The sequence below is a fragment of the Cydia amplana genome, chromosome 8, assembly GCF_948474715.1.
Source record: "Cydia amplana chromosome 8, ilCydAmpl1.1, whole genome shotgun sequence".
NCBI classification, from domain to species: Eukaryota; Metazoa; Arthropoda; class Insecta; order Lepidoptera; family Tortricidae; genus Cydia; species Cydia amplana.
Genome location: NC_086076.1, coordinates 13,151,977 through 13,168,987, shown reverse-complemented (window position 1 = coordinate 13,168,987; position 17,011 = coordinate 13,151,977). Strand labels below are relative to the sequence as shown.

At 39.4% G+C, this 17,011-nt stretch overlaps 2 protein-coding genes across 3 annotated transcripts; one reads left to right on the top strand and one right to left on the bottom strand.

The window, feature by feature from the left end:
- Window positions 1–235: 235 nt before the first annotated feature.
- On the bottom strand, window positions 236–1,366 carry LOC134650572 (uncharacterized). The gene has a single exon (XM_063505526.1). The coding sequence runs from the start codon at window positions 1,349–1,351 to the stop codon at window positions 335–337; it is 1,017 nt and encodes a 338-aa protein (XP_063361596.1). The 5' UTR covers window positions 1,352–1,366; the 3' UTR covers window positions 236–334.
- Window positions 1,367–5,485: 4,119 nt separating this feature from the next.
- LOC134650081 (uncharacterized) lies at window positions 5,486–16,398 on the top strand. Of its 2 annotated transcripts, XM_063504909.1 has the most exons (9): window positions 5,486–5,683; window positions 5,837–6,001; window positions 6,904–7,034; window positions 7,798–7,883; window positions 8,427–8,615; window positions 11,846–12,082; window positions 13,123–13,272; window positions 14,653–14,800; window positions 15,551–16,398. In XM_063504909.1, the coding sequence occupies exons 1-9, from the start codon at window positions 5,565–5,567 to the stop codon at window positions 16,357–16,359; spliced, it is 2,034 nt and encodes a 677-aa protein (XP_063360979.1). In that variant the 5' UTR covers window positions 5,486–5,564; the 3' UTR covers window positions 16,360–16,398. The 2 variants fall into 2 exon arrangements, with proteins under 2 accessions (XP_063360979.1, XP_063360978.1); XM_063504908.1 differs by lacking the exon at window positions 11,846–12,082.
- The last annotated feature ends 613 nt before the right edge of the window (window positions 16,399–17,011 follow it).

The window sequence follows — 17,011 nt, the reverse complement described above, 5'->3', positions numbered from 1 at the left end:
GCAAAATATCATCATTGCTTGAGTGTCACATTGATTTTTTATTTCTTATTTTGTAACATTATTATGGAAAAATATATCTGCAACCAAAATGTTGCTATAAGGCAGTTAAAGTTTCCCTCAATGGGTACAATGAATTTATCACCCTGTATACCCTTCTGTTGACTATAGGCCTCTGTTACCCGACTTACCCGAGAGAGAAAAGGAGTGGGCAGTGTACAAAATAATCCAATTAAGGTTTGTATAATTTAAAAATAATCATTTTAATAATTTTATAATCAACATAACTACAAGCCTCTAGCTACAAATTTAAATTAAAACTAAAACATACCTAATATCACACAACATTCAAAAGTTTCATTTTAGTGTGGACGCCTTTACAGCCGTCCAGGGTGACATTAAAATTCTTCACTATCTGCTCCATGTTGGCCACATTGTAATAACCCAATTCATGCTTTATGCATAACTTCAAATGCTCCTCAGTCAGTGGCTCAAATTTAATAAATTCTTTATAAGCATCTATGTCACTAAAAGCCTCTCTCAGCTCAAACTCAAAAAAAGCTGCGTTTGAATTTTTCATAAAATTCTTTTCAATATTATCATAATTGTAGATCAGAATAACAGTTATATTTTTCTTCAAATATTCGCTTTTTTCGATCACATTTTTAATGTGCTCCTTGATATGGAAGTCATTCCGTGATAAGTCATCAACAATCAATATGGAGGACTTACAAAAGGACATACCCAATAACAGATCATCCGGAAATGTCTCCATGAAACTAGGCATTAAGTAGTGATAAACATTTGTCAAATTCCACACTTCCTCAAACATCAGTGTGGTAGCATATGTCTTGCCAACTCCTGTACTACCATATAGAAATAATATCTTGCTACTTGCTCGAACATCCAATGATCTTGATAATAACTCAATAGCTCTCTTTTGTCCGTACAATTTTCTACTAAGTATGTCTTTCATTATAGTTAAATCTAATCCTTCACAACATGTAAACGTATTCACTTGATAAACAAACGCACATGCGAAGAGTACAGATAAAACTGAAAGTTTTACCAAAAGGCACGATCCTACTGATTTTTTAGGCTGCATTATGATATGGTATTTCTTAACATTTTGGAAGCCTTTTGATTCACTGTCACAAGCTGGAACTGGGGTGATATTTTCCACTACAGGTTCTTGTTTGATAAAATTTGTAATAAAGGATATAGGAGAAGACGATCTTGAAACAGTTTTTCGTTCTTCAAGTTCACAATATGAATCGTCCATATTCTTGATAGAATTGGAGCTTAAATCTATGTCCATTGGTTCATAACTAACATCCAAATTTAGAGAATCCATCTGTAAAAGATTTCTTCTGTGCCTTATTGTAACTAGGTATTATTGTTTTAAATAACCATAACACATTGTTTATATCCAAATTAAAATTGACATGAGATCAGATTTTTATTTGAGATAACTTGCTGTCAAAACTTTCAAAAACAACGGAATACTTGAGTTTATAGAAGTAGATACTAGTTTTTAAATTTACAGAGATAAAGATTGAATTTTAAATTTAAAATAACGAAATAATATTCGTATATACTTAGTTTACAAGAATATGCAGACATCTTTTTTGATTATCAAGCGTTACAGTAGAAATCAATGCCATACTTTGTAAACGATCTGGCTGTCAGAACCACAGATAATGCTAGATTCTACAACTTTATAGGTTACATCATTGTACATTTTTTGAACCTAAAATTTCCGCTTTCATGGCGCTAGAATAACATTTTGGTGTAGTGTTTTATTTTTCTTTTTGCCCCATCAACTTCACAACGTACTTAAGAATACAAAGTACTGGGAAAAATAAAGGAGTGGGGAAAATGGTGTGACTTGAATAAGAAATCGAGTAACTACCTATAGTTTGTCAAAGGACTGCCTCATTTCAAACATAGACAGAGAATCATACTATCTTTGTCTTACACTAGTACTAGCACTCAAACGAAAAGGATGAGTATAGTTTTTTTGGTTCTTATTTACTGTCAAATTGATCCCATCAAAAACATTACATGTAAAAAGGTGCAAGTCTCGCAACGCTTTTACTACAAAAAAGTTTTGAGATGTAATGTGAAACCAAGTCGGTTATTTTAATCAGTGCCAGGGGGTGTTAAAACCGTATCAATGAGATATCTTTAATTTGTAATACGTATAATGATTTGGCCATCGCACGGCTGCATAATGACAAAAGGATCATCGTCACCTATTAAAAATAATTCTAATTGAACATAACGCTAGCGCAGTTTGAGCATTACACATATTTACGAGTACGGTACGAGAAAAGCATTATGTGCGATTGCCAAGTCATTATATGTATTACAAATTAAAGATATCTTATTGATACGGTTTTAACACCCCCTGGCACTGATTAAAATAACAGACTTGGTTTCACATTACATCTCAAAACTTTTTTGTGGTAAAAGCGTTGCGAGACTTGCACCTTTTTACATGTAATGTTTTTGATGGGATCTCATCTCTTTTTGTAGGCAGTCCTTCTATACGTATCATAACTAAACATATCTTCATTCATACTCGTACCTACATACTCATACATACATCGTACATCGTAGTGTACCTTTACTTTACCTACTATTTGTAGGAACTGCAACAGTAAATTTGTAATATCATATATTTATATGGAATTACAAACTTACTTATGCAGTTCTTAGATCTTTAAAACGTGACTGATATTGCAATATTTTTAGGTTTACTCTTTATGTGGCCATTAAACCCTAACTCTGTACCAAATTTCAGCTCTCTGAGTTTATGGGAAGTACTAGTTCTATTCTGATGATCATGAGTGAGTGAGTGAGTGAGTGTCATAAATGCGAAACTTTGCTTTTGCTTAACTTCGGAACTAAATGACCTACAGACTTGAAATTTTGGATTTTAAGTATGTGATTATAGCTTACTGGATGACGAAAATTTCTGCGTTCTGGTCTTATCCAGAGGTTTTCAAATAGGGGCCTGAAAATGCGGCGAAATGGTTCCAGTAAAGGATGGTACGGCAGTGTTTGCTTCGCGCTCGACTTGGCGGGGGCACTGCCGTGCCCCCAGATTTGACCAACTATACATCTCATTTAGCGTCGTCGTTGCCTCTGAAGCTACTTTTTAAGGAACTTTAAATCCTTAACAGATAACACGTGTGGATTATTAACATTCACAAATGCCTTAGCTGCTTAATAGAAACGTTAATAGACAAGCATCATGTTGGCTGTTAAGCCAAGTTCGAACGACGTTAGTAATTAGTTGAGTGGCGAGTATTTTAGTTAACTAAAGTCGGTCAACTGCCCAAAAATTGTTCGCACTATAACAGTACAGACAAGCTAGTTACAACTGAGTAGAAAATGAAAGGCTAGTTCGGTTCGGACTACGTTAATTTAGTCAAGTGGCGAGTATTTTAGTTACTAAACGTGTCTGAACCTGAACACCAAACATTTAGTCGAGTAGATTAGTAAGAGTGGTGGGGGGAGGCTCACTCGCCAGAAAAAATTGAATAAAATGGATCTACTTGACTAATTCACTGACTAATCAACTCGACTAAATTGTTGCTGTTCAGACACGTACTAATACTCGCCACTCGACTAAATTACTAACGTAGTCCGAACTAGGCATTAAATCTTACAAACCAACAAGTGAAGACGATAATTATATCCGAACATCATCATTTAAGCACGGATTTAGAGTTAATAAACTGGATCGAGTACATTGACCAAAAAGTGTGTCCACATGAGAAGTCAAACTAGAGCCCTGCATCTCGTTCTAATTAGGGTGACCATAAGACATCTGTATGTGGGATATTAGGATAACATAACATGGAATATATCAGTAGGGTGTGTCATTTTGTAAATAAAGTGAAATTTTAAGTAGTCAGGGTTTTTTTTATTTGTAGTCGGCCTCTTTCGCACTCACTCATGGTATGTTCATAAAGGTAGGCTTCCCTTTTGTCCACTTCAGCTTTTTGAAGTGAAAACTTCTTTAGCGGCACTGGGCACTTTTTGAGGTGAGGAAAAAATGATAAACTCGAGACAGCGTAAGGCGATCACGTGACCGTAAGGGGCGTAAGGCGATCACGTGACCGGAAGCCCCGTAAGGTGGCCACTCATAATTTAAATTGCATTTAAATCAATAAAGAAAAACTCAATGTTATTTGACATTTATGTTGCGGACTCCTTTTCAAGACTCTTTACCTATGTTCAAATAATTTGACGTTGTCATGGCAGTATGTAAATAAACATGTCAATGAAAAGTGTGATCTTATTTGAGAATGATAATAATATATAATAAATAAATAGAATACCTCCGCTAAACGTATGTATCGTTTTACCGGGCGTCGGTAACATAGTGAGGTGAGTTTTCATTTCTATCGGCACTCCCGGAGTGCAACCGTTGTTGCTTGTTTTAAGTGTAAGCGTCATTGAAGATCTGTTTAGCAAATATGACGTTTTTTTAAAGTTGGTGCCTTTTTTCTATTGACGGAAATGTGTCCTACCTATAAAGAATCGATTGCATATATTATATTAATTATATAAACAATTTGACACACCTTTTCCGTAACAAAATATTATGTATAAATGAGAGTCTGTAATATTTAAGGAGTTATGCACTTTGGTTTTAAATTTTGGCAATTTATTCTATAACAAATCTTAAATTAAACATGCCGAAATAAAGACATAATACCTATTGAGTTAAACTTACTTTTACATTACCTACGTTAATAATAAGAATTCTGTGAGACCGATTCACAACGTGCCGATATCATAGTCACCCTAATGAGTTTGACAATGTTGTCTTGTATTTTTATAGTAAAATGTAATAATTGTGGCTTTCTTGTGAAACAATATTCCACAATTAGCAATTATTTCACTCCAACAACCTTTAACACAACATTTCTTCACAATTTTTAAGAAATTTCGCATTCACGTGTTTTGAAGAAATGTTATCAAGTTGGGGATACCAATTAATATTTAAAGTTACTACAAATTCTACCATACTAAAATTTAGGTTTTTTTTTGCTGTGTATGCGCTTGGTTTAATCAGTTAATAATATTGGCATCATAATTATTTACAAATTACTTAAAAGATATCAGAACTGTAATCTGAATAAAGCACTAAAATTGTATAAGAAGGTAATTAAATTCAGTAGTTTATTGATATAATTTCTACCACAATGGTATCTTTTTAACATTGGCAACATGTGCGAGTGAGACACAGGGCTCGGGTTTTTCTATCTCAAGTGGACCGTTTTCTCTAGTCTGGTACGAACAACTTTCTGTCTCGGTGATAAGGTTCAAATTAGTATGGCAAAAAAAGTGACAACTCGCTCCAGTTTAAAAAATATAACTTCATGCATTTAAGTTGTTGATAGGTGGCGCTTTCGTCGGGCTACGGAACGGACGGTATTGAGCTTTTAAAAAGTAGAGCACCAGCTGCAATCTGTGGTTCTGCATTTTGGTTGACATATCGTTGGGGTCATTGTGCCAATGCCAAAACCAAAAGTAACGTTAATTTCGAAATGAACGACAAAAATGTTAGCCCACCAAATAATTCTGTGTCTACTCCGCCAAGCTATAAAAAAGTGCGAAATCCCTTTGATAGAGTGCTGATCGATAAATTACACAAGCCAATATGCAGGTGGGTGAAATTCCAGTAATGTTACAAAAAAAAACTCCGATGGAAGTTGCGTAGCTAACGTTTTACTTTTGCTTATTTTATATGCTCCATGTTCGCTAGCAGTAGTCATCGTTATGGTAAATATTCAGGAAAGGTCTGAAATATTGTTTACAGTCCTTCAATGTGCAAAATTTACAAGAAGGAACGGCGAGGATCTTTCCGTTGGGATATAGACCAGGCATGTACGTTACAGCCGACTGACATAGTGGCATGCAGCAGTCAGTTCGAGCCTTCACCAGACCCCAATTTAGATCAAATAGCTGAGGAGGCTACGGAAATGTGAGTACTGTATTTCATGTGGTCTTTGCTGTTAAAATTCATCATAAGACTGTTGTATTCATAGACCAAGGAGTTGTCAATTAGGTGTGAATGAAATTGAAAAATGTAGATTTTTCAATTTCATATAAACATAATATTTATGGCGACTTGGAGACATTCTACCCTATTTATTGGTGGGAAAATACAGACAATAGGGTTGAGAAGAGGAAACAAGGGGAGGCCTTTGCCCAGCAATGGGACACAATAAATTAGGCTCTTAAAAAATATTTATTTATAATATCAACTTCCAGAGAAGTAACTCTACATGAGATTTATGTCTGTGTTTTGGGGCTAAGGTCAAATATTGTCATTGAAAACCAGCAGGGAGAATTGAACATAAAGCCCAAAAGTTGGTTAATCCTCTGAATCCTTAAATAACAGCCACCACAAGGCTAGCCTACTTTAGGGTATGTTTTCCTACTTAGGGCTGACACGATAAGAGTCTTCTCTAACAGTACAGTATCTAAAGGGGAATGGGTGAGATACTGTCTCGGCACACCTGTGCTAAGCCCGTTATAGTAGAGTGGTTCTTAACTGATGGTCCACTGACCTTGGGATCATCTTAAATGGTTTATAAATTTATAAAAAGAGCAACTCCTTGTTTTCATTTGTCATCAAACATATTCACTTCAAAACAGTTGCTGGTCCCTGGTATAAAAAAATTGTAGAGTGGTGCTGTATTACTGAAAGGTTAAGAACTAAGGCTGCCTTTCCACTGAGGTGGAGATGAGAGGAAACATGTGGGAATCAACCAATAGCATTGGTTGTAATCCAGCAGAGTGAAGAAGAGATGTGGAAAGGCCAGTGGCATGCAGTTAAAAAGAGGAAAGGTGTAGCGGTTAAATATTTTATTCCATTTTCAGATTCTTTTCCCAAGAAATGGTAATGCCAAGTCCAATGGAGTCCTCAAAGAAGAAACCGTTGCTTATGGCTCCTGCTAAAAGTGAGAAGCTGATTGAAAGTTTCAAAGACAGCACTGTTGTTATGAAAGATGGTAAGTAGGTCATTCTATCTATCTATCTATTTATTAAGCCCTTTTATTCTGAGTTAGAGTATGTCTCTTAACTCAGTATGCCGCTTGGCAAAGGCCTCCTCCAGCTCTTTCGATTGTGGTCTGTTGTGGGCCACTGTTCTCCAGTTCGGGCCCAGTGGGCAGTAGGTCATTATTCCACTTTAAAATAAAATAAATAAATATTTGGAGACAATCTTAGGGAATTGGGTAGTCAAAAAGTCCTGGGTGGCTACAATCTAACTAAGTCTCTTACAGTCATTATTTTACTGACCCCTGGGGGCCCTGGGGTTTTCTTAGTATGCATCCGAACCCATAGAAACTGTTTCTTGGAAACCTACATAAATACAGGAGAATATATTCTATGTACTGTCGCCATCAGATATATCGGAGTGGCCAAGGTGTTCACAATATCTGAACACGCGCTCTAACGCCTTGACAATAGAGGCTTGATCAGATATTTGTGAGCACCTTTGCCGCTCCGATATATCTGATGACGACTGTACAGCCATGCAGGTACAAGGCGCCCGTTCATTCATGGAAGGAACTGAAGGAAGGCCTGTTCTCAGTAATGCAATGATCAATTTTATCCTCTAGCTGCCCATACGTCAAACCTTGCCAAGCAAAATGAAATTTTATTTTGTCAACACAAAGTTCATATTAGAATGGAACAGGAGACCTTTTTATAGGTCTCTGGGCGGCTAGAGGATATTTACTGCAATGAAAAAGCTATCACTTGCTTTACCAGTTTCAGCTCAGACCACCCTCAGTTTACCTCCGGAACTACCTCCGGAGTTAGAGAAAATGTTAGCTCCGTACTTCACGTTCGATCAGGTAATAAAATATACCTACACCACTAAGGTTTTGAACTTTAAAAGTAAATGAAATCCGTTGCAAGGGCCCGTCCGTTGCGTTGTATCTTGTAAGCAGATAAAAATTACTACAATACCTATTATTTTTCCTTGTCCACTAAACAAGTAGAGTTAGACTAAGATAAGTCTGCAACGATTTTGATAGCATACGGCCATACGCAGTGCAAGTTTTATTTTAAACGTCAAACTTCTATGAAATTATGACGTTTAAATAACACTTGCACTGCGTGTGCTATCAAAATCGTTGCAGACTTGTCTTGTGCCCTGTTTAAAAGCTTGTAACTTGTAAATCAAGCGGATGTCACTTTTTGACAGCATTTGTTAGAAAGGGACTTCCGCTTGTATTACAAGTTACAAGCTTTTGATAAACAGGGCATTGGTCTAACTCTATCAGAAAACAGTGGACTATTTTGCCCCTTTATTTCAATTCCATATAGTAAAATTCCGATTTGTTTTTCTATAAACGTTTGTCTTCGCTAGGCCCTAAGTTCTAATCTCTTTACAGGGCCAAGACGTGTTCGGCGAGTACGAAATCACTGCAAACGGCTCGCTCCGTCGCAAGTTGTACTTCGAGCATAGCGACACCGAGCACCACAGCGAGTGCGATTCGGAGCAAACGGATGACGAGCATCATGACACGAGGCCACCGTCGAGCTTCGAGGCCCACGTCCCGGTCACGTACAGCCCTGACTTGGTGAGTGAGATGACTAGTGTTAGAGGGAGATAGAAGCTGTTAACGCGGCAGTGAGGTACAGATGACGCTCGGCTGCGGTCAAGCTTCGAGGCGCACGACCCGGTCACGTACAGCCCTGACTTGGTGAGTGAGATGACTAGTGTTAGAGGGAGATAGAAGCTGTTAACGCGGCAGTGAGGTACAGATGACGCTCGGCTGCGGTCAAGCTTCGAGGCGCACGACCCGGTCACGTTCAGCCCTGACTTGGTGAGATGGCTAGTGTTGGAGGGAGATAGAAGCTGTTAACGCGGCAGTGAGGTACAGATGACGCTCGGCTGCGGTCAAGCTTCGAGGCGCACGACCCGGTCACGTACAGCCCTGACTTGGTGAGTGAGATGACTAGTGTTAGAGGGAGATAGAAGCTGTTAACGCGGCAGTGAGGTACAGATGACGCTCGGCTGCGGTCAAGCTTCGAGGCGCACGACCCGGTCACGTACAGCCCTGACTTGGTGAGTGAGATGACTAGTGTTAGAGGGAGATAGAAGCTGTTAACGCGGCAGTGAGGTACAGATGACGCTCGGCTGCGGTCAAGCTTCGAGGCGCACGACCCGGTCACGTACAGCCCTGACTTGGTGAGTGAGATGACTAGTGTTAGAGGGAGATAGAAGCTGTTAACGCGGCAGTGAGGTACAGATGACGCTCGGCTGCGGTCAAGCTTCGAGGCGCACGACCCGGTCACGTTCAGCCCTGACTTGGTGAGATGGCTAGTGTTGGAGGGAGATAGAACCTGTTAACGCAGGAGTGAGGTACAAATCCGAGCGTCGAGCTTCCAGGCGCACGACCCGGTCACGTACAGCCCTGACTTGGTGAGTGAGATGGCTAGTGGTAGAGGGAGATAGAACCTGTTAACGCAGGAGTGAGGTACAAATCCGAGCGTCGAGCTTCCAGGCGCACGACCCAGTCATGTTCAGCCCTGACTTGGTGAGTGAGATGGCTAGTGTTGGAGGGAGATAGAAGCTGTTAACGCGGCAGTGAGGTACAGATGACGCTCGGCTGCGGTCAAGCTTCGAGGCGCACGACCCGGTCACGTTCAGCCCTGACTTGGTGAGATGGCTAGTGTTGGAGGGAGATAGAAGCTGTTAACGCGGCAGTGAGGTACAGATGACGCTCGGCTGCGGTCAAGCTTCGAGGCGCACGACCCGGTCACGTTCAGCCCTGACTTGGTGAGATGGCTAGTGTTGGAGGGAGATAGAACCTGTTAACGCAGGAGTGAGGTACAAATCCGAGCGTCGAGCTTCCAGGCGCACGACCCGGTCACGTACAGCCCTGACTTGGTGAGTGAGATGGCTAGTGGTAGAGGGAGATAGAACCTGTTAACGCAGGAGTGAGGTACAAATCCGAGCGTCGAGCTTCCAGGCGCACGACCCAGTCATGTTCAGCCCTGACTTGGTGAGTGAGATGGCTAGTGTGAAAGGGAGATAGAAACTGCTAACGCAGCAGTGAGGTACAAACAGATGACGCTCGGCCACCGTCGAGCTTCGAGGCGCACGATCCGGTCACGTTCAGTCCGGACTTGGTGAGTGAGAGGGTGCTACCTATTATTAAATAAATAAATAAATAAATAAATAAAGACGGACGACAACTACGACTTGCCTCCGTCTGTGCTAGAGCTGTAGAGGGAAATCGAAACTATTGTAGCCTTTTTCTTTATCAACCCCTTGAATGCTACGCCTATCGTGCGCGGCGCGTCATTGTGAACTTTGTCGCAATGCACGAAGGTTGATATTTGGTTGTAGCCGCGCACGCCAGTTGATGTCTGCGTAATGTTTGGTATCACAACTGTCCCATCGCTGCGTAGACAAGCTCGTGTAGGTACAGTCAGCAGCAGAAGTTGCTAAGCGGGCGAGGTGTTCAAAAATACCTTGACACGCTCTTATTCTCTTAACAATAAAGTCGCGTCAAGGTCGTTTTGAACATCTCGCCCGCTTAGCAACTTTTGCTGCTGACTGTATGTCAGCTGTCACATTGCATGCATTCCGTAAAAATAACGGGACATAGGTAAGTGTGCATGGCATTCCACCTGTCCAATGTGCAATGCATGCACATTGTGCATTGCGTCTCATTCTCTCACTAAGCAAAATGTGAGACAAAATACACATTGGACCAAGATATTGGACAGATGGAATACCATCCTAACTATGTGACAGGTGACATGCTTCTGATAACGATGAGAGTATTTTTAACAGAGATACGTGCAAAATTATCAAATTAAAACAGTATGTAGTTATAATAAGCTATTAGGTACATGCTACCGTCTGTCATATGATTTATTATATCATGAGTATAAAACACGTGTAAATCAAAACAATAATAACAGAGCAACCGGACAAGGCCATAACTCACAATCTTTTACGTAAATAATAAAACTGCTGTTTTAAATCAACATCTTTAATTACCTACGTAATACCATGAGTTACATGTGATTGTGTGGGTTTAGGTACTTTTTATATTTATGTGGGATAACGATACTTATATAGATGGTCAACCAAATCTTGTCAGTAAAAAAAGGCGCGAAATTCAAATTTTCTATGCGACGGTATCCCTTCGCGCCTACATTTTTCAAATTTGCCGCCTTTTTCTATTGACAAGATTTGGTTGACCATCTATAAATACGTTTTATATACGTGTAAAGACATTTTTTGAGAAATACCTACCAATATACACATACAGCTTTACCAAACAAACCTTACAGTGTTCTGTGTTTTCCTAGTATTTACACAATACTAGCTTCTGCCTGCGGTTTCGTCAGCGTAGAATGAGTTCCGATTTTGATTTCCGTGATCTCAAACTATCCTGCAATTTGCTGCAACTGCACATGCAATGCATCCTCTTGAACTCGTAGTTTTCCACCCTTATGAAATTACACGTATTTACAGTAATGTCTATTCCGCATGCCACATGAAATCATTGCTTGTGCCAAAGTCAAAAACTGAAGTGCGAGTCGTACTCGCCCAACGAGGGTTACGTACTTTTAGTATTTGTTGTTATAGCTGCAACAGAAATACATACATCATCTGTGAAAATTTCAACTGCCTGGTGACAGACAGACAGACGGGCGGACAGCAGACTCTTAGTAATAGGGTCCCGTTTTTACCCTTTGGATACGGGCGGAACCCTAAAAAGACTGAATCCTACACACATAATTTCATAAACAGTATAAAAAATATAAAAATGTTTCTTTCTCTTTTCAGTACAACGATTTCGTAAAAAAAGGCATGAAGCGCACATTCGGCACGCCTCTAAAAAAGGGTTCATCGCACTGCAAGCTACGCAACAAAATCCTCGACGTGGTAGACTTTGGGGAGCACTGTTTAAGCCCTATACAGTTCAACACTCCACCGAAGAGGCTCGACCAACAGTCGTCAGCGTCGTCTTTCGCTTCGGCCTCTATATCACCGGTCGCTAAAGTCACTTCTAGCGATGAAGAGGCAAGTATTAAGTTTCTGCAAGCTACGCAGCAAAATCCTCGACGTGGTAGACTTTGAAGAGCACTGTTTAAGCCCTATACAGTTCAACACTCCACCGTAGAGGCTCGACCAACAGTCGTCAACGTCGTCTTTCGCTTCGGCCTCTATATCACCGGTCACTAAAGTCACTTCTAGCGATGAAGAGGCAAGTATTAAGTTGACTATGTGCCTGTATGTGCCTTACTTGTCTTCCATACTTATTTGAGTGATTGACTTAATAAGGAATATTACTCGAAACTCTGCGTAGGGGGCGCCACAGTCTACAGTCCATCACAGAGGGTCTACCGCAAACGAGAGAGTCGAATTTTTGTTATCTAACCTCTCCACTCTTGTATATTGGGGCGATGAAGGGGCAGATAGCTGAGTTTCGATTATCGCCTTTCCCGGTAGACCCTTTGTAAACAAACCGCCTTGATGTTTGGCACTTGATGTTTCGCCTTGATGTTTCGCACTGGCGAAAGTCCAGCGGCGGGTTCAGCGTGGCATCGCGAGTTTCCAAGATATTTGAGCTCGCATATGCTTGCATTTGTGTAAAATGAACGCTCCGCTGCACGGGGCTTGCCCCTTGGCCACGGAACAATACATCCAATGTAAATAAATAAATATTAGGGGACATCTTACACAGATCAACCTTGTCCCAAACTAAGCGAAGGCTCATACGGGTGCTAGGCGGCGATATACATACTTATATAGATAAATACAAACTTATCTACATAGAAAACACCCATACAGATATCTGTGTTAATTACACAAATAAATGCCCTTAACGGGATTCGAACCCAGGACCATCGGCTTCACAGGCAGGGTCACTACCCACTAGGCCAGATCGGTCGTCAAACGCATGTACGGCGATATTTTCACAAATTCGCGAATCGCACTTTACTGGCGCATTCACCAGATTAGATGTACATTTTGGCGAACCAATTCGTTCGTGATCTTCGGTGGTTTTCACAGATATCGTTTATCATAAATTTTATTTTAATCGCTTTTGTATTTTACAGAAAAACAACTTCACCTCGCCCGAGTCCGAGGCCATGGCGACATGTTTAGACTGCATCGCCTCCGACTCGGACCCTGACAGCGGCAAGAAACGCCAATGTTACTGCAAGTCCACGCCCAACATCAGCTTGAAACGTAGCGCTTCGTTAAAGGTCAGTCAACTAGCATTTTCTACTGAGTGTAACGCTAACCAGAGCCCGTACCATATACGCCACTGACACTCACGTCACTGACACACGTCACTGACATATACGCTATCGAGAACGTCATTTACTTTCTATACATCTCGCTCGCACTAATATGCGAGTACGAGTGAGATGCATAGAAAGTAAATTACGTTCTCGATGGCGTTTATATCAGTTCCAAACTGGTGGTAGCCACACTTAGCTCGAGTGCACTGTGACATTCTCGCAAGCGAGATTGACTATATCCTTCTCTTTCTAATTAATACAGTTAGAAAAAGGCGGGTAATTTATGTCGCTGTGAGATACTATCGCAGCGCCATCTTGCTAAGGCTATAACGTTACATTCAGTCCATTAAATAACAGATACTTAGACTTTTTACTTGAGCAGCTAGAACAAGCGCGTGTTTTTGCGAGAAAACAGTAACTAAAATCACATTTTATTGACTACGCTCAGTGAGAAGGCTACTTTTTACCATTATGTATGTATAGAACGAGGTCTAATACCACTTCGACTCCGACTTCTGTTGACAAGTTGTAAATGCGATACTATCAATGAAGTTTAAATTGTACAATATTTAGTGCCAGTTGCACCATCCGCACTTGACAGACTGATCAACGTCACCCGGCGCGCCGCGGCGGATTACTATTAAACTTTCCAATCTTTCCATACAATAAAATTTAGCGAACTCTTTAACGATGACAAACAGCTTGGTGCAACCGACCCTTAATAATGAGGAAACGTTTAGACGCAGACTGAAGAGCCTTTTGTTGGAAAAGGAACTTTACTCCGTAAAAGAATATATACAAATAATTAAATAAATATTGAAAATAATTAGTTATATATTAGTTAGTTGACACTGATGCGTACTATACAGTACTAGATATATTTAATAATTGTTATTATTATGTTATTTTTTTAGACTTAGTATTTAATTTAATAATTTTTATTGACATAAGTTTGTATGATTTGTACTTTCTAGTACTGAAATTGATTTAATTTTTCTATTGACATTGTTTTATTTTTTAAATTTTTTACTATAGTGACATTTTGACGTTTTTAATTTAATTCTATTTGCTTTGTTTTGATTTGTATGTACTAATTTTATTTTACTTTATATGTTGATATTCAGTTCTATTCTTATTATTATTCTAAAAAAAAAACGATCATCATACGACAAGTAGTACAAGCTGAAATGAATGTATATTTTACCTGTATGAAAATTGTATATTGAGATAAATAAACTAAACTAAACTAAACTTAGCTTGCTTAATCAGCACTCGCAACAAACTGAAACCTTTCCTCTTGTCGCTTTTTCCGCCAATAACAAACTAATATTGGTTTCGAAGGACTCGCCGCCGCGGAGGAAGCATTCGTTCACGTTCGCGGGCAAGCGGAGTTTGAGTCTGTCGAGCTTGCATCGGAGCCGGTCGGTGCAGAAGCTCGACTTCAGCATGAACATGAGTGTGGACGGCTCGCTGCATGACCATTCGCAAGGTGTGTACGCTTATTTAACTTGTCATAGTTTAGTGGTGAAAATTCTGGTATCATCTTGGGTCGTCCCATTCGTTTTTCGTCAAGTTCTTAAATTAGTCCTATTCCCATTCTACATTCGTCACAATCGGCAGTGGCTTTCAATGTAGAATGAGTGACGAAAGCAGAATAGGACTAATTTAGGAACTTGACGAAAAACGAATGGGACGATCCAAGATGATACCAAAATTCTTTGTAATCGATAAGTTTTTATAACTTTGGAAATACATTTACTCGTATATTGTTCTGTCAGTCATAACCAGTGATCGTTAATTTTCCAGCAATTTTGGTGCAGCATTGTTGGTTAAAAGCATCTGTATGCCCTACTCTAGGTAGAATAGATAATTAGGATTAGTAACAGTAATATTAACCTTAACGAATCCTCTCCCTAGAAAAAAATTTAAGAAAAGCCTTTATTTTTACTATGATGCACCAAAATTGATGGAAAATTAACGATCACTGGTCATAACAAAATTATGTAGTATAACTAGGTACATGGGATATGAGATTTAAGAGATACATTTTCGTTCTGTACCGAGCATAGATGGCTATTATAATAAATTGAACTTTAGTGTCACAGTAATGTTCTTAATCTAAAAAAATATTAGATTACGCTGCCGAACTTACAAATTGGATTGAAAACATGTTTTAGTATACTTTTAGAAGAAGGAATACTTTTCTACATCCGCTCATTACACCTGAATTTATTTTCAGCGGATTGTGAAACGTCCCTATCACCGGACGGACGCGATTCGTGGTCATTAGTCGGAGACACTAACGTCCATTTAGAGAAAGAATCCCACAAGGAACACAGCAACACTAAAAGGCCTACCAAGAAGTATTGCATGGAAACTATGGACAATACTCCTATCAAGGGAAAAACGGAAAACAGTGGGCGACATGAAATTAGCAAAATTCGGGCACCATTGAGCATGACTCCAATGGATATGTCCCTAGATAATAGCTTAGATACCTCAGATAACGCCCTCAGTATGGAGGACAAGAAAATAGACTTCAACAACATTGATCTCAAATTTTTGACTGAAAATATTACTAAGTTCGATTACACTGCCACGGACGCCACCAAAAACGCTACGGACGCGTCCTCTAGCTTTAAGAAACTCGATAGTGGAATTAACGAGAACACGTTCTATACCAACGCTTCCAGTTACTACGAAAGTGCCATAAAACCCTCAGAGTTAACTATTACTAATACTAATTCGTCGGCGTTGAAAGAGATCTCTAATGTACACTGGGCGAGAGTGGACAGTGGGTTCAAAGATGAGACTTCCTCAGACAATACTCAATTTTACACAGAGAAATCTAAAGGATTTCGCTTCACTGAGGCTAAGTTAGAAGAGAAAGAAAACGTAATGACTGGAAACTTCAGCGGGTTTCTGAACCAACCTTCAAACAAAGGCGAAGTTATGTCAATGTCTGACTTGTTTCCAGATGACATGACTTTCACCTGTAACTTCTCTTCGACCCCTTCCAAAAGCAAACCCAACACTCTCAACAGCTAAAGTGATATTTAGAATTAGAGAGAGTAAAATTATACAGTTGAAATTGTTATGTACTATTGTTTAAGTTATGCCTATTTGTATAAAAATATAAGTAAATGACAAAGCGTAGACGTAGATCCTATGAAATTAAAATTTAATTAATTGAAAGCGTAATCTTAATAACGAAGTTATCTCATTAAACCTATGCAAACGTTAGTTTACTCTCTCTAGTTCTTGACTAACACTAGTGCCAATTTTACGACTAAGGAGCTTTTTAAGAAAACTTATTTTTTTAGGCGTTTACGTGAATTCTAGATAATTTTTGACGTAGAATGATTATTAATGTTTTTATTTAATTATGTCTGATTTTGTGAGCTTAATGTAACACTGTCATTGCCAGCCTATAGGTACAATATGAACTCGGCAATCAGGTTGAAGGTAATGAGAGGGTTAGCAGATAATAATTATGCATGAATTCGTATTTTGTAGTTTTTGATGGTTGTTTACTTGAGTCAAGTAAAAATTGAATAAAGTTTTAAAGACTGAAACTAGTGAAAAATCTACATTTTTAGGGTATCGTAGCCAAATGGCAAAAAACGGAACCCTTATAGATTCGTCATGTCTGTCTGTCTGTCTGTCCGTCTGTCCGTCTGTCTGTCCGTCCGTATGTCTC